Source organism: Panicum virgatum, chromosome 5N (genome assembly GCF_016808335.1).
Source record: "Panicum virgatum strain AP13 chromosome 5N, P.virgatum_v5, whole genome shotgun sequence".
Lineage (NCBI taxonomy): Eukaryota > Viridiplantae > Streptophyta > Magnoliopsida > Poales > Poaceae > Panicum > Panicum virgatum.
Genome location: NC_053149.1, coordinates 70,613,292 through 70,630,053, shown reverse-complemented (window position 1 = coordinate 70,630,053; position 16,762 = coordinate 70,613,292). Strand labels below are relative to the sequence as shown.

The 16,762-nt window shown below is 51.3% G+C and overlaps 2 protein-coding genes across 2 annotated transcripts; both read right to left on the bottom strand.

Annotated features, from left to right (window-relative positions):
- Positions 1 to 2,222: 2,222 nt before the first annotated feature.
- Positions 2,223 to 9,974, bottom strand: LOC120673563 (calmodulin binding protein PICBP-like). Its single transcript, XM_039954458.1, has 4 exons — positions 8,331 to 9,974; positions 3,263 to 3,489; positions 2,624 to 3,107; positions 2,223 to 2,530 (listed from the first exon to the last, which is right to left on the bottom strand). The coding sequence occupies exons 1-3, from the start codon at positions 8,942 to 8,944 to the stop codon at positions 2,635 to 2,637; spliced, it is 1,314 nt and encodes a 437-aa protein (XP_039810392.1). The 5' UTR covers positions 8,945 to 9,974; the 3' UTR covers positions 2,223 to 2,530; positions 2,624 to 2,634.
- A 5,024-nt stretch (positions 9,975 to 14,998) lies between these two features.
- Positions 14,999 to 16,063, bottom strand: LOC120675613 (probable glutathione S-transferase). Its single transcript, XM_039956818.1, has 2 exons — positions 15,694 to 16,063; positions 14,999 to 15,581 (listed from the first exon to the last, which is right to left on the bottom strand). Exons 1-2 carry the CDS (start codon positions 16,006 to 16,008, stop codon positions 15,210 to 15,212), a joined length of 687 nt encoding a protein of 228 aa, XP_039812752.1. The 5' UTR covers positions 16,009 to 16,063; the 3' UTR covers positions 14,999 to 15,209.
- Between the last annotated feature and the right edge of the window lie 699 nt (positions 16,064 to 16,762).

The window sequence follows — 16,762 nt, the reverse complement described above, 5'->3', positions numbered from 1 at the left end:
GACTACCGAGCGAACTATAAAACCAGATTCATATTTACCTAAAAAACTATCAAATTTCGCATTGGACTACAAGATCCCATCCAGCCTAGAGAAAGTACGAAATATCCACTCTTCAGGACTCCCTCGCCGTCGTAGTGCTGAAGACTGCAGCTTTGCAGTCAGGCGGAATGGTGATCGAGCAATTGAATCAGACTTTCGCAGAACACAGGGTTGGCGCAAACATAAGTGGCACTTACATTATCACAATAGATGACTGGAGTGGGTGAGATTGGCCAACGTCTCCATTAATATGGAGATTAGTGAGTCTCATTAAAACCCTTTTTAAGCAAAATAAACCTCTTGTCCCTTTTTCAGATCTGTCATAAATGTGGCACAGGCTCCATTCTTCAACATGAAGACATGTCTGAAACAATTGATCAATAAATTGAATATCTATTTGAACTGACGAAGAAACAGTAGGAGCTAACCTTGGTGGCTTGATGCACGTACTGAGAAAATTTAAAACCTTCATAGGTAACCAATTACTTCCTGTACAAATTGGGAGCACCCATTTTCAGCATCAACCAATGTTGTTTATTGTCAGACCAACCAGTGCCTCATCAAGCTAAGGATCTAGTACTGGTAGATTTACATTTACACTTTAGGACTGATTACTATTTTTGTAAATATGAAACAAAGAAATATTCCTTAAGTTAGAACAGTTTGGCTAATAATATTTGCGTACTGGACAAATACAAATTAGTCTTCCCAACAGTAAATAAAAGTAGGATTGGAAACTAATAATCATTGATCGCACCCAACATATTGAGCTCATGAAGAAAGACAATCACATAATAAAAAGAAATTTGCAATGCCCAAATAAATTCAATTGGCTATGCAGATCTATGAAATATCTTAGTCACAACTCACAAATAACTCGAAGAATCGAGTTTTAGACATATGGCTAGAAATTTGAGAAGATACCGATTTGTACTAATGTACATGAACATCACACTATGAAATATATGAATCTGTGGATTAATAGCTTAATGGTTGGAGGTCCAGCGAGGCTGCGCAGCAAGGAAACGATATTAGAATGATCTGAGACATCCGTATACAGCAGCTGCTAAATCTGAAAAGAGTACAAGCAAAATGCCTGTCATTGGCAGCTAAGGGAGGCTTAGGTTAGTCTGCAGATTTGGAAAGCATGTAATAAGTAAGCATTTCCTTAGTAATAGCCACCACTTTCCTCTGAACTGGAAAGAAACAGGCTAAGATAACACACATCCTATTTGTGTGCAGCTATCTGTCACATCTACTTCAAAACCATTTACCATCACTGTCACTACTCACAAGATATCATCTCCTGAAATCTAGGAGCAGAAAATATAAATGCCACATCTTTTTCCTCAACTATATTTCTACTAAAATCAACACTAAAATGTTCTATGGCTCAAGTATCAGTCCGGAAAAGTCAGTAGCTAAAAACCCATTTACCTCTAAGAATAGCATCAAGTGCACTATATTTTGACATGTAATGGACCTCAACATCAAGCCATCGCAATATCACATTAAAAATGTTCCAGGCCCATTCCTCTAATTACCTCAACTTTGGCACTTTACCTCCTCACCACCTAGCCTCTGTTCTAATACAAATTTAGCACAAAGAAAACATCCACAATTCAGAACTTATAGCAATAAATAACAAATTCTTTTAGCATTTGCGTTTCAGTTGAAGTGCATTGGGAGTTCTCAAGAACCATACCGCATACAAAGCGGACAAGAAGCACCATGTCAACTATTAGCTGCAGCAATATAGAACAGGTCTGTAGCTAAACAGGATAATCATTTTTCATAGAACTGATATCCTAGACACAATCACACATATATAAACAAGCTCTGCTTAGTTATCTAACTCTCTGTTACCTTGCATCAACATCTCAAACGATGCAGTCTTTCAATAGTAGGTACCGCAGCCAACGCGAGGTGAAGTTGAAGAAACCTGCAATCATGGACGAACAAGATAGCTGCAGTTACGCATGGGGACATTTCATCAAGCAACTTGGAGGGAGGTAGGGATTTCTCCTTACCTGGGATCTGAACTTGCACAGGGATGAGGACGGCATGATAATAGGAGACACACAAGAAGTTCACAAGAAAATCAGTGCCATATTTACATGAATTAGACTGACCAATAGTTCGCAGTAAACATCCATATATGGACATCGCGCACCATCTGAGCGGAAACAAATGTCAGCCAATAAGAGCTTTATTGATCTGTCTGAGGAATAGTACATCCCAACATTCTTTCGAGTTTGCAAGTCTCCTACACTCATTTCTCATCACTAAACTAGAGCATAAGAGACGTATGTACATGCAATAGGTCTTGCACTAACCCAACTCAGTGAGCTCCTAGCAGCTCAACTACCCGATAAGAAAACAGTGACAGTAAGCAGCTCTCTGCTCCCTATTTGTTGAGCAGGTCTCTGGCACTAATATTGCAGTGACCGTTGAGAACCTTCAGATTATGATTAGTCCAGCTACCCACAAACTGCAAGGCAGATAAAATAGCATCAGAAGTTGAATCAACAATTTGATACAAGGCAATTCTAGTATTCTAGAAGAATTTCCTCCTGTTCCTTACCTCTGAAACGCTCAGCTGCAGGCTTGAGAAGGCCTAGTAAGAGTGTAGCTTGCCTTGTCACCGTCTTGGTGTAGCTGCTTCTTCTCATTGGCAACTGTGGGTAGAACGGTTTCAAAGGCCTGCACAAGCATCTCCACTTTCCTCTTCCGAGCACGAGCTAATTTCTGCACAGCCTTCCGAAGAGCGTAATCAACCATCCACTCCTCAGCTGTCCTCCGATCCTCCACCATCTGATGCCTGAGATCAACTTTCTCTGCCTCTCGACCAGTTGCTGCTGGAAGAAAATTTGGGGGCTTGGGTTTGAAAGGACGCATTTGCTCTCCAACCTCTTCAGATGTTTTCCTCCTCCTGGTAATACTCAGCTTGCTCCTCTGAGAGGATGTTGCATCAGCACAATCAGAACTAACATCTTCGAAGCTTATCCCACTGAGCGCGCTGGAAATAGTATCAGCTGATGATTCCTTTGGAGTATTGCAGACACTATCTGCAGAATTGCCACATTGTTCAGCATGCATCAACAATTTCTTCTAAGGAGAAAACTCTGCTTTATATTGAAAGCGAATGAAATCAATAATTGCTTCTCGATTCCAAAATGTATATGAGCAATAGGATTGAAGCAAACATTGTCAGAAATTTCACCTTGAGGAATGCTTGTTTCATGTTTAGCATCCAGCTCTTCAGAAATGTCCGACTTGCAGGCACCAGAGTCTCCGTCTTGGTGATCCACCAAAGCAGCCTCCTCCCTGCGGCGGCGATGCTTGGACGTCCCCAACAGCTCGACCGAAGCATCTGAAATCACATCACTGGATCCGCAAGAACCGTCCACCGAAGCACCCGAACCTTTCGCCCTGCCCTCCGCATCATCCCCACTGAATGAGAGGAGAATGCAATGCACAGTCGTATTCCTCATCAAGATGTTGTACATATACACGGGCAAGCGCAGCGAGCGCGCGCGGAAGCCGCGGAACGTGGTGACCGTGGCGTGCGTGGCGAGCATGGCGCGAGGCGAGCGTGGCGAGCGTGGTCCTGGAGATCAGGAACGCCTAACTGACAGCCGCGAGGCAATCTAACTAGAGCGCGTGGAGCTAGCCACGTTGACACCCCCCGCAGTTCGAGCGTCGGTTACAATGCTCAAACTGGTACAAAAATCATCAAACAATGCCGAAGGCAACCCCTTGGTCATGATGTCGGCGAGTTGCTGTCGAGTCGGGACGTGGAGGACGCTGACGTCGCCGACGGCGACCTTCTCGCGAACAAAGTGGACGTCCAGCTCGACGTGCTTCGTGCGGCCGTGGTGCACCGGGTTCTCGGAGAGGTAGACGGCAGAAACATTGTCGCAGTAGATGATTGTCGCCGTGTCCACCGGAACGTGAAGTTCGCCAAGAAGATGGCGTAGCCAGCAGCATTCAGCAGCTGCGTTGGCCACACCCCGATACTCCGCTTCGGCACTTGATCGCGACACAATAGCCTGCCTCTTGGATGACCATGACACCAAGGAGTCACCGAAGAACACACAGAACCCGGATGTGGAGCGTCGTGTATCAGGGCACCCGGCCCAGTCGGCATCAGAGTAGGCAATAAGGGACGGCGTCGTCGATCGGCGTAGCTGAATACCCTTGCTGGTTGTGCCACGAATGTACCGCAGGATGCGTTTGACGAAGCTCCAATGCACATCACGTGGATCATGCATGTGCAGGCAAGCTTGTTGAACAGCATATGAGAGATCGGGACGCGTCAGTGTTAGGTACTGAAGCGCGCCCACAATGTTGCGGTAGAACGACGGATCTTGGAGAGGTGCACCAGAGGAACTTGAAACCTTGGGCTTGGTGTCCACTGGAGTTGGGGCAGGCTTGCAGTCGACCATGCCGGCGCGTTCCAGGAGCTCATCCGAGTACTGGGTTTGTGATAGGAAGAACCCACAGGAGTCGCGTCGAACTTGAATGCCGAGGAAGAAGTGCAAGGGACCCAAGTCCTTCATGGCAAACTCATGGCGCAGTTGCTCAATCAGTTGATGCAGAAGAGCTGAGGATGACGCGGTCAGCACGATGTCGTCGACGTACAGAAGTAGATGAGCAGCTTCGGAGCCCTTGGAGTACACGAATAGCGAGCTATCGGACTTGGAGGCAGTGAAACCCAGCTGGATCAGATGTGTGGCAAACCTTTGGAACCATGCTCGTGGCGCCTGTTTCAATCCGTAGAGCGATTTCCGAAGGAGACACACTGCATCAGGTTGGGTGGGATCGACAAAGCCGCTCGGTTGTTGACAGTAGACTTGCTCCGTGAGATCGCCATGGAGGAAGGCGTTCTTTACATCGAGTTGATGCACTGGCCAGTCACGAGCAGCAGCAAGGTGCAGCACGGTGCGAATGGTTGCTGGTTTGACAACAGGAGAGAATGTTTGGTCGAAGTCGAGGCCGGGGCGCTGAGAAAAGCCACGGACGACCCAACGCGCTTTGCGACGCTCCAGGGTTCCGTCGGCATGGAATTTGTTCTTGAAAATCCATTTGCCAGTGATCACATGAGCACGGGGTGGACGAGGTACAAGGTCCCATGTCCCATTGCGTCGCAGAGCATCAAACTCCTCCTGCATTGCCTGAAACCAAGCGGCATCACGCAGGGCAGAACGCACAGAGCGCGGCACGTCATCGACGGTGGCGACGTTGGCGTAGCGGGGGTTCGGCTTGACGATGCCAGCCTTGCGGCGAGTGACCATCGAGTGGCCCGGAGAAGGCGACCCCGGCGAAGACGTGGCGGTGGGCTCGGGGGAGATCACCGGCGATGCCGTCGCTGTCGGTGACGGCGCGACGTCGAGCACCGGAAGAGAAGATGAAGCAGGATCCAGTGGTGGCACAGCGGCAGTACGCGTCGACAGGTGCGGTGGATCGTGGTTCGACGACGACGACCGCGCGGGGTGTGGGGAGGACCGTGCGATCGGTGATGTTGCCGGAGGGTGGGCCACCGTAGGTGATGATGGTGCACGAGCAGCACGACGTCGAGACCGCACGGGCAGCAGGACCTGCTCAACCGGAACAGGGGGTTGTCGTGGAGAGGAAGCAGGGACCTGCGACACCTGTTGAAAGGGAAAAACTAGCTCGTCGAAGATGACGTGCCGAGAGGTCAGTACGCGGCGAGACTCCAGATCGTAGCACCGGTACCCCTTGACATTGTCAGGATAGCCAAGGAACACGCATGCGCGAGAACGTGGTGCCAGTTTATGTGGAGTGGTGGCGGTGGTGTTGGGGAAGCACTGGCAACCAAACACACGGAGGTGGGAGTATTCGGGTTCGTGGCCAAATAGGAGAAGGAAGGGTGTGGCATGGCTGCGCGGGGTGCACGGGCGTCGGTTGAGGAGATGCGTTGTTGTGTGCAACGCATCAGGCCAGAACGACGACGGCACGGAGGCGTGGATGAGCATCGTGCGGACACTGTCATTGAGTGTGCGCAGGATGCGCTCGGCACGGCCATTTTGCTGCGAGGTGTATGGGCAGGAGAGACGAAGGACGATGCCATGAGCAGCAAGAAAAGAGCGAAACGCCTTGTTGTCGAACTCCTTGCCATTGTCTGTCTGGAACGCAAGAATTGGGCGACCGAACTGAGTTTGCACGAACGCATGGAAGCGAATGAGTGTTGGCAACACATCGGATTTGTGTTTGAGAGGAAACGTCCAGACGTAGTGAGAGTAGTCGTCAAGCACCACAAGATAAAATTGGCAACCAGAGTTGCTGAGGACCGGCGAGGTCCAGACATCACAGTGCAAGAGACAGAAAGGATATGGAGAAATATGTAAAGATTCATTGAAAGGCTGCCTAACATGTTTGCCGAGACGACAAGAGGTACAGGCATGTTTTTGAGAAGGAGTACAGGTAAAATCTAAGCTATGAAGCAGGCGGCGAAGAGCTGGATGTCCCGGGTGGCCAAGACGAGCGTGCCAGAGATCAACAGAGGCATGGAGGCCGTGTGAAGGTGTCATGGATGCGGGCACGGGGTAGAGGTCGCCGCTGCTATTACTGCGGAGAAGAACCTCCTTGCTGCGAAGATCCTTTACAGAAAAACCGAGAGGGTCAAATTCAACAGAGACCTGGTTGTCCCGCGTTAACTTACGCACGGACACAAGATTCTTAATCAAGGAGGGAGAGACAAGTACGTCACAAAGACGCAAGGGAGAGGAAGATGTTGGCAGGGTGGATGTGCCAGCGCAGTGCACAGGCAAGGAAGCACCGTTGCCAACAACAATGCGAGAGAAGGAGGGATAGGTAGAGGAAAGCATACCCGCGTTGCCGGCCATGTGTGTCGACGCTCCGGTGTCGAACACCCAGTCATGGGCACTCGGTGGAGAAGGCTGGAGCGTCAGACCGGTGAGAGCCTGATAGAGCGCAGGAGGAAGAGTGCCGGCCGGTGTGTGTTGTGCAGTCAGGGACTGCGTGGGCGCCGATCCAGGGCGAGTGCCCAGAACGCCAGCGCCGGGCACGCCGGGAGGAAGTTGTCCAATGGGCCAGGCCTGGACTACGCCGGTCCAGGGATTGACCCAAGACGTCACGGCGCCGCCACGTGTGGGCACAGGAGGAGAGGCGGTCGGAGGTGCAGACGATGCACCACCAGTGCGCCCTGACTGCTTCTTACGCTTGCGAGGGCGAGCGGAGCCGCCGTTGGAGCCGCCGGAGGAGGGGTTGGAGTTGTTGGTGACGCCGGCGGGTGCATTGGTAGGAGCGCCGGCGGGGGTGGTGGAACGAGCCGTGGAAAGGAGAGCAGTGGAGGCCGTCTTCTGGGCACGATCAGCTATCCATGCTTCCTCTTGGTGCAGGAAGGAGCGAGCCTGAAGAAAGGGCATCGTGGATGCGGAGATCGTGGGCGCGCAGTGGGCGAGCTTGTCGCTGAGGCCACTGAGCAGTGTGATGACGAGCTCCTGATCGGTGAGGGGGGATCCAAGATCGCGGAGGACGTCGGCGACGCGCTTGATGTTGGCGCAGTAGTCGGTCACAGACAGATCGCCTTGGCTGAGGGCGTGAAGACGCTGGCGAGCCTGGGCGGTGCGCTGGATGACGTTGTCGAGGAACTGTGATCCGATGGTGGACCACACGGTGTAGGCGTCGTCGTTGGGTTGAATCACGGCGGAGAGCAGCTCGTCGGAGAGGGTGGAGTAGAGCCAGGAGACGATGCAGATGTCAATCTGGATCCACTCGGGGTTGTCGAACTGAAGGCGGGCATCGACGGTGCCGTCGACGTGATCCATGAGTCCGAACTTGCGGAAGGCGATGAGGAAGAAGGTGCGCCATGTTCCGAAGTTGTCGCCGCCGAGATCAAGAACCACAGAGACGTGAGACTTGATGTTGATGAGCTGCGCGGTGGTGGCGGAGATGGCTGTGGGCGATGGGGCGAAGGGGTTGGTGCCGGAGGAGCTAGAGCTCGACATGGCGGCGAAGGAGGGTAGAAGGAGAAGCGGAAGCAGTTGTTGAGGACCGGAGGTCGTCTGATACCATGAATGAGAGGAGAATGCAATGCACAGTCGTATTCCTCATCAAGATGTTGTACATATACACGGGCAAGCGCAGCGAGCGCGCGCGGAAGCCGCGGAACGTGGTGACCGTGGCGTGCGCGGCGAGCATGGCGCGAGGCGAGCGTGGCGAGCGTGGTCCTGGAGATCAGGAACGCCTAACTGACAGCCGCGAGGCAATCTAACTAGAGCGCGTGGAGCTAGCCACGTTGACACCCACAACTCAGGTGATCAAACATGACGTACTCCATCCGCCTCACCATCGCGTCCACCTCCTCCGTGGAGAGATCGCTGCAGCTCACGTCCGAGCCCGCCGGCGGCGCGCCGGCGCGAATCTCGACGAAGAAGCCATCGCCCGCGCCGTAGTTGGGCCTGCGGAACGGGGAGGCGCCCTTGAGCTTCATGCTCTGCTGGGTCTTGATCAGCCGCCTCCGCGAGGCCACGAAGCTGCTGAGGGGGGCCACGGACGCGTGGACGTGACCCTTGAGGGAGCAGTAGCCGTACGGGCAGACGTGCGCCCCGCCGGCGCCGGGCCCCTTCAAGGTGGAGGAGCACGTGGCCCGGCCCACGCGCGGCGCCGCCGCCGTGAACACGACCTTCGCTCTCACCGGCTCCCGCTTGGGCGGCGGCGCGGCGGGGGCCGCCGCCCGGCCGCCGGTGCCGGCCTTCGCGTCGGAGCAAGTCGTCGCCCTCATGTAGCCGGGGAGCGGCGCCCGGGCCATCACGCCGCCTCCCCTGCCCCCGGGATGACCCCTGGCCGGCACGGCGTCCCCGTCGGGAACGGCGCCGGGATCTTTGGGCTTCTTGCGCGCCTGCTTCCTCTGCTTCATGGCGGCGGGTTCCTTGGAGTTCTCCGCTTGCTTCTCCGAGGCGAAGGCGGCGAGGGGGAAGGGAAGGGAGGTGACGGGGCGAGAAGGGGAAGGTTTTGGTGGAGCTGTGGGGTGGGGTAATGCCGATGCGAACAAGGAAGGTGGTGATCCTTGCGGGATTTGGATGGGTTCGTTGGGCTTCCTTCCGTTGGATTCGGAGGCCGGCGGCGGCGGCGGCGGGCGGCTTGGCTTGGCTTCGGGGCTTTTGGAATCGTCGAGGAGGGGGCGGAATTTTGAATGCTCGCCGTATCTTGTGTGGGCGAGGATCCTGTGCACCCGGTTTTGTGGCTGCCTCCCTTGCTGTGTGCTTCCTACTGCTCATCCCAACACCACACCCCTAGTCCTAGCACTCTGCTCCTCTGTTGGCCTGCTCAATTTTGTTAGCTGTTTTCTGGGGAGCTAATTAAGAGAAAATCCGTTTCGTTTTGCTCTACTGTTGCTAAACTTTAATGGCAGTATTGCATAAAATCCTCTTTATTGGGCATGCATTAATTATGTACTAGAGGGTTACTTTACAGTTTAATATATCACACTAATTGTTTGGTAAACTAGTAAAATGTACGTGCGTGTAGTTTTAAATAATAGTAATAAACAAGAAAATTACTATTTAAAAAACTATTAAACATACGTAAAGAGCAAGCTATGATCACCATGTAGGCAAAACATCTCTCTGCATCACTAACACATATCCTCGTCTGATATCTTGTGTAGCATATCTATTAACATGTTGTGGTGTTAAACTGTAATGTCATTATCTCAAGCAACACATATTAGCAAAACAAGGCTAGGATCAGGTAAGACTCAAAAAACCAGCATGTTACCCATTAAAACTACAAGCATATGTGCAGAGTGAGCTAAGACTCAAGCAACCTTTGCCATGATTAAACTAAACCAGCCAGACAAACAACTACAAGATCGGTAGCCAATAGTTTTATGTAAAGTAATTGTGGAAAGAAAGTAATTGTAGACAGACAAGCAACTGAATAGTTTTATGTTTTGCCAAGAAGGGGAACGAGATAGCACATGTCATCGTACGTACCATGGCGACGAGATGGTGGCGCTCAACGGCGGGGAACAGCGCCATTGCGCTCGACTCTGGAACAGCAATAAGAGTACCGTGGGGCAAGGACGCAAGGTCCAACGAGGAGGGGCACAGCGCCATACCGCCCCAGAGCAGAGGGTAGGATCCCTCTAGCCTCCTCCAGACGCAGGGAGACGATCGCCAGTGGACAGGGCGGCGGTGATGGGGTTGGGGTTGCTGGAGCGCGATGGAAGCCCGAAGCCCCCACGCTGGGCTGTTTTTTTTCTTCTTTTCATTCAATCATTCTTCGTGCGCGGAGCTCGCAGCCGCCGCCGCCGTCCTGCACTCGCAGCGCCTCCTCTCCTCAATGCTCGCGCCAAGTTCACGGTCGTCGCCGGCGTTCCGTCTCCCGGCGAAGCACCTCCTCTCCCTCGACGCGCGCGGAGTTCGCAGCCGCCGTCGACATCTCGTCCCCAGGCACGGCACCCCCTCCCCTCAACGCACGCGCGGAGTCCGCGGCTGCTGCCGACATCTCGTCCCCGCAGCGTAGCACCTCCTCCTCTCGACGCGCACGGAGTTCTCGCAGCCGCTGCCGGCATCTCATCCCCGGTACCACACCCCCACCCCTCAATGCACGCGCGGAATCCGCGTCTGCCGCCGACATCTCGTCGTCCCTGCAGCGCAGCACCTCCTCCCCTCGACGTGAGCGCGAAGCTGCCGCCGGCGTCCGCCATCATCTCGTCCTCGGGGCGCAGCACCCGCGGTGTCTATTTATCGCGCGCGGGTGGGAGCCGTCGCGTCGCAGAAGGCGCCGGTGCCCCTGTTCATCTTCTTCCTCGAGCAAGGGGTTGGGGGACGGCCGCCGGCGGGGTTGCACGCTAGGGAAGGGGAGGGTTGGCCGGGGAGGGATAGTAGGTGGGCGGAGGGTGGTGGAGGGCGGCGGCGGCCTTTAGGTTCCGGGTTGCCGGGACTCCAATGGCCACCGGACCTAGAGGAGGGGCCGGGGGGTGGCGGCGGCCCGGCGGCGGAGGTGGTTCGGCTGGCGGAGGGCGCAGCAGCGTGGGAGCGCTGCCGGCCGGCCGGGGCCGGACCTCCGGTGGGCGGTGCCGGCGGCGAGGGCGAAGATAAGATGACGCGGTTGTGGCTAGGCGGCGTGGCGGCGGGCTCGGTTAGCGTGGCGGCGGTGGAGGGCGGCAGCGGAGGCGGCGGAGGCCGCCGGAGCCGGGGACGGCGGGGGCGGCGCTCGATTCTGCGATTGGACGTCTTCCAATCGCAGAAGGCGATGAATAGACGCCCCCCCCCCCCCCCCCCCGCAGCACCTCCTCCCCACCACGCGCGGAGTCCGCGTCCACTACGTTGTCTAGAAAAAAAAAACAGGGTAGGTTGAGCGGGTATGGGCGGCGGGTAAACTGAACGAGCGGTAACAAAAATAATCTGATTTTGGCTGAAACATATCCTAACTCGCAGTTTTAATGGGTCTCCACCCCCTCCCATCTCTTTGAACCCTGCCAGGCGGGTCCAGCATGAGAGGTAAAGTGGGTCTGATTTGGATGAGAAATATTTTCAATTGTTTTCGATCTTTATAGTATAGAGAGATATAAATAGACTTAGTATATGTATAGTAGTATATAACATTCTTGAACTACTAGTAGATGGGAGCACCTCTTTCAGATTCTCCGCCTATCCTTCAAGAACTATTTGATCGCTGAAGTTGTATTAAAAACGTTTCCATGCAAGGATTTTTAGATACATGTGTAGACAAATTATGTTCGCCAGATATACTATATATTCCTTATTGTTTTAGTAGGAAATGCCACTTTGCTACGAGTATCTTAGTTGATATCGGTATGGGCCATCCAATCTTTAACATTAACTAAAATGAAATGGTGTGAGTTTATTTTACACGAAAATAAACTTGTGTTTTAACCTACATTTCCAAGGCGAAGCTCATGCACGTTCTAGGTGTTTCGAATAAAATTGTACTACGTCAACTACAATAACCCTATTCTCTTTTGAAGTAGTATAAGCTCATGTCTGTTTTGAATTGCAAGTTACCACACAAAAAAAATGGGTGATCCAAACTTTCAAAGTGGGTGAACCAGTAGCCACCGAACCACAGACATGAATGCATTTGTGCCTGGGGTGGGGGCGGCCCACGGAAAGTCACGCACAACACGTGACCAGGGTTTTTTTTTTCCCGACTGCTCCGGTTAAACTGCCGCCCTCCGGTAGCGGTTTACCGGACTGGTTTGATCGGAAACCGGTGGAAATCGGTGAAATTCAAAACCAAATTCAAAAGCGCCTGTTTAACCGGTTCCGATCAGCTTACCGACCGGTTTACCAGTCCGGTTAGACCGGTTACCGGTCGGTTTGACTGGTAACCGGTCGGTTTGAGTGGTAACCGGTCAAATTCAATTATTTTCTTTTTTGGTTTAAATTTAAATGCCCGCAAAGTATACTAAATGAATATTTGTATAACATGTTTTAGTCTAAATGAACCCTCCAACTCTCTTTTGTACTACTTTTACATTGTATTTGTATACTTTTATACGCATGTTTTTTTGTTTAACTTCAAATGCTCGCAAAGTATACTAAATGAACGAATATTTGAAAAAATTTGACACCATTAGATTCGTCGCAACTTGAAGTATTTTAGGAATTTTTTTGAGAATTTTTCATTTTTTTAGATTCAAATTTGAATTTTGAATTTGTGCCGGTTGGGTACCGGCCGAAACCGGAACCAGCTTGGACCGGTTTGACCAGTTCCCAACGGTTTTTTTAACCCTGCACGTGACTACGCAACGCTCGCCGGCTCCAAAGTCCAAAGTCCGATGCCGTTTTTATCCAAATTGAAAACTAACCGGATCACACGCCGAAACAGACAGATCCATCATCGAACCTCGAAGAGAATCAGAATCTGGTCTAGGAGAAGTAGAAAAGTGGAACGATGCAGCAGATGATCCGCAGCACGCACGAGTAGGCGACAGCAACACGGCAAATTACTGATGTCTGATGGGGCCTTCCTGTCTGGTTCTACGTATTGGCTTGCAGTTTACAGGTCCATCCTGTATGTATGAGCAGCAGTCACACTGAGACTGGGGAGCCCAATGTTGTTTGCGGATGAAAAGAAAACTCATTCGTAACACCTGAGACTGGGGAGCCCAATGTTGTTTGCGGATGAAAAGAAAACAGAACACCAGATGTATAACAAATTAAAATCTTAAACCCTTCTCTGATTTTTTTTATAAATTAATTCTTAACCGTGTGTGTCGGTTGCACAGCTGCTGAGAGATCAGGCTACAGTATGTGACAGTTGTAGTTGTTGACGCTCAGCTCTGAGGGGAGGGAAGAAAAAAGAAAGAAAGAAAGAAAGAAAGAAAGAGCACTGCACGCTGTTGTGGACTTGTGATAACAGAATTCCCTCTTCCAGGCCATGGGGAAGAAACAGTAGAGGCATGCTAGCTCGTGTATCGATGACGAGGCAGGCAGTTGGTCAAATGAATCAGGTTGGGTCAAACAAGGTGGTAATAAAAAATAAAAAAAACATGGGTTAGTCAGCTAGTCTCAGGATATGAAAACAATTACTAGCAATAATATTGCTCGAAAAAAAATTACTAGCAATAATAAGAATAAATGCATTTTTTTGCGAATAAAGAATAATGCATTGATGCGCCGGCCGAGCCGTCCTGCACAAGAGAAAGAAAGGGTGGTGAAAATTCAGCAGAGTAGCAAGCCCATCTGTGATTCAGTTCCGTGGGTACATAAATGGCAGTTGGCATTTGGATTGGCGAGAAGAAGAGGACGAAGCATGAAGCAGCTGTACCAGGCCTGGCCATATGGACGATGGCCACGAGCGTGGCGTGGCTGGCGTACTCCTCCTCGATGATTCCGATGACCTATTCCACTGTTCAGTTGTTCGCCGGCAATGGCGCCGGAACGTACATACAATAGATAAATGAATTAAATTAGCATCCGTTTGTTAATCAGAGCTATGACCAGCTGTTAGCTAGCATGAGTAAGATCTGAAAGTACCGTACCTGCCAAAACCTGTGTGCGTGCATGGACGATCTCGAGGGTGTTTTCCATCCAGTTTTTTTTTCTTTTTTGTTTTAGGGGGATCCAGTTTACACCTGCCGTTCGCGTCTGTGCGTTCTCCACGAAAACGCACAAGAGCGGCCCAAGTTACATAACCCAGGCCCAACATGCCCTGTCATTAAAATTCTAAACGGCCCTTTTTGCCCCAGCTGTCGCACCATCTCTCCAATAAACGTCTATTTGACGGCTATATTAGCTCATCTTCCCAATAAGTGTCTTGTTTTCAATGATGCGTTTCCTGTATCCTCTTAGCAAGAGGATTAGTAGCACCTCAGGATCTTATTCAACTTCCTGTGGGAGTTAATATTTTAGAATTTAATGATGTTATGCTTTCAGGGTAGGCGATGTTCCCGTCGACAACAAGGTGTCTGTGGTAACTTCGTTAATCTCGAGATTATATCAGTTGAGCACGTTGCACATGTGCATTCATAGGAGTGAGTGTGCGTACGTTGTGAGCGTCCGAATTGTATTATGTAATAAAAAATAATCATGTAGCCTGCTAGGCTATAAGTGGAAGAGTAATAGCCATATCAATAAGATACACATGATCTCAAGTTTAAGATTCAGTTGTTAATAGCCTAGTAGGCAAGGATATAAGAGCTATAGATAACCACCCAAGCTACTAATTCCTTACAATATTCAATGAGATATGTTTTTTTCCTCGAATACGCAGAATAGCTGCGCATTATTGTATTAAAAAAGAAAGGAGTTTGAGGATTACAACCATGCACGGCAAGCCGTGAACAATGGCGTGCCGAGATGCCGACCCGTCCCTACAGGCTTAATTACACAAAGCAATACAACCTAGAAAAGGGGAGAGGAAATGGAAAAGAGAGGTTCTTTGCTCCAGCCTCAATCCAGTTCTCATGGAGACATGGCTTTATGTTCAAGAAATCATCAAAGAAAGCGTTCTTTTGATACCAAGTCAAATTAACAAAGTTGCAACCAAACTCATGCATCCCGCGCAAGACAAAAGGCGGCTGCGTTTGTTATTCCGGCCAACCATACGTGACCGCTTGCTTGCAATACGTTATCCATGAACGCAAATAGTAACTCAACATTCATCGACAGATTATTTTATATTTTTGGTTCAAGCTAGCGCACGCTTGATTACTTGGGCACCATTGACTTCACCGTCGACACAAAGAAGTCCTTCCTCGCGGTGAAATGGGCGAGCAGCTTCTCCCTGTCCGGCAGGCATTGCTTCACCGCCTCCTGGGAGGCGTACTCCTTGGCCCACCGGCAAAGGTCCGGGTACTCCTCCTCGGTGACCAGGCTCACGCCGGCGACCTCCTCGAACACGGACAGCCAGTGCGCGAACCCGCTGGCGGCGATGTCGAGGTAGCCCACGGCGTCGCCTCCGAAGAAGCGCTTCCCCTTCACCTGCCCCTCCAAGAGCTTCAGGTTCTCCTTGATCTCCTTCACGAACCCCTTCTGGACCTCGCCCTCCGTCCACAGCGACAGCCAGAACGGCCTCGAGCACTGCTCGTATCAAGGAACGAACGAACAGTAAAACTTTCCAAGTGTTCGCTTCGATCAAATCTTGTCAGCTTGATGAAAGAAACATTCGGCGTCGACCAGTAGTGTGTGTTACCTTGTCGTCGAGGAAGCGGCCCCAGAATCGGGCGGTGGCGCGGTCGAAGGGGTCGGCGGGCAGGAGCGGCGGCCCCTCGAACGCCTCGTCGACGTACTCGATGATGACGAGCGACTCCGGGACGGCACGGTCGGCGTGGAGGAGCACGGGCACCTTCTTGTGGATGGGGTTGCTCTTGAGCAGCAGTTCGCTCTTGTTCTGCAGGTCCTCGAGGATCAGCTCGTAGGGCACGCCCTTGAGGCGCAGGGCCACCTCGGCGCGGTGGCTGAACGGGCTGTCCAAAGCGCCGATCACCTTCACCGTCATGCCGCTCATGTTCGCTTGCTTCGTTGACCGTGGTGTTTGATCGCCTGGTTTGATCAGTCTGATGTCTGGCCTGCTGGTATTTGTAGCGCCTGGCTCTTCTCCAGGAAGACTAAGTCGGTGCTGAATCTTCACCCGGAAGAATCATTTTTTTCTTTTTGTTCTACCAAGGTCCTGTTCGTCAAACCAGGCGTGTATGTTTATGAGCCCGAAGCTTCTCGACTGTTTCTTCCCTCAGCTTTGACTCTGTTTATGTGTGCCCATCTCAGTGGCGGAGCCAGGATTCAATGATAGGGGGGAGTGATAAGATAAAATGAACACGCTCGTAGTGCGACAATAATTTTTTTTAGAACAATAGGCTCGTAGGTGGGTGAGATACCGATCCCTTGCCTGCTCGAAAAATAATTTTGGTGCAAACTCTTGTCGTGTGGAGCCAATCTTAAGTGTTGATATTATTAAGTGATGGTACTAGAAAAAGAGGCTAGGAGTGAGGGGCACTACATGGGTGCTATATTCCTAACAAAGTAAGAGTAAGGGGACGTTGCGAGATAGGGTCATGGTGGGGTCACGTGTCGAGCGTCGGGTGGCAAGGTCTTGGGGCGTCGACGCGGGAGTAGCGGGCGGCGAAAGTAAACTAGGGTTAAATGTTTGGATATTTAGAAACCAGAGTTAAGTTGACATAAGAATATATTTATTAACTATCCATGATATCTAAAAGATTAGGTATAAACAAATTATATCAGCTAAAAGACTAAAAATGATAATG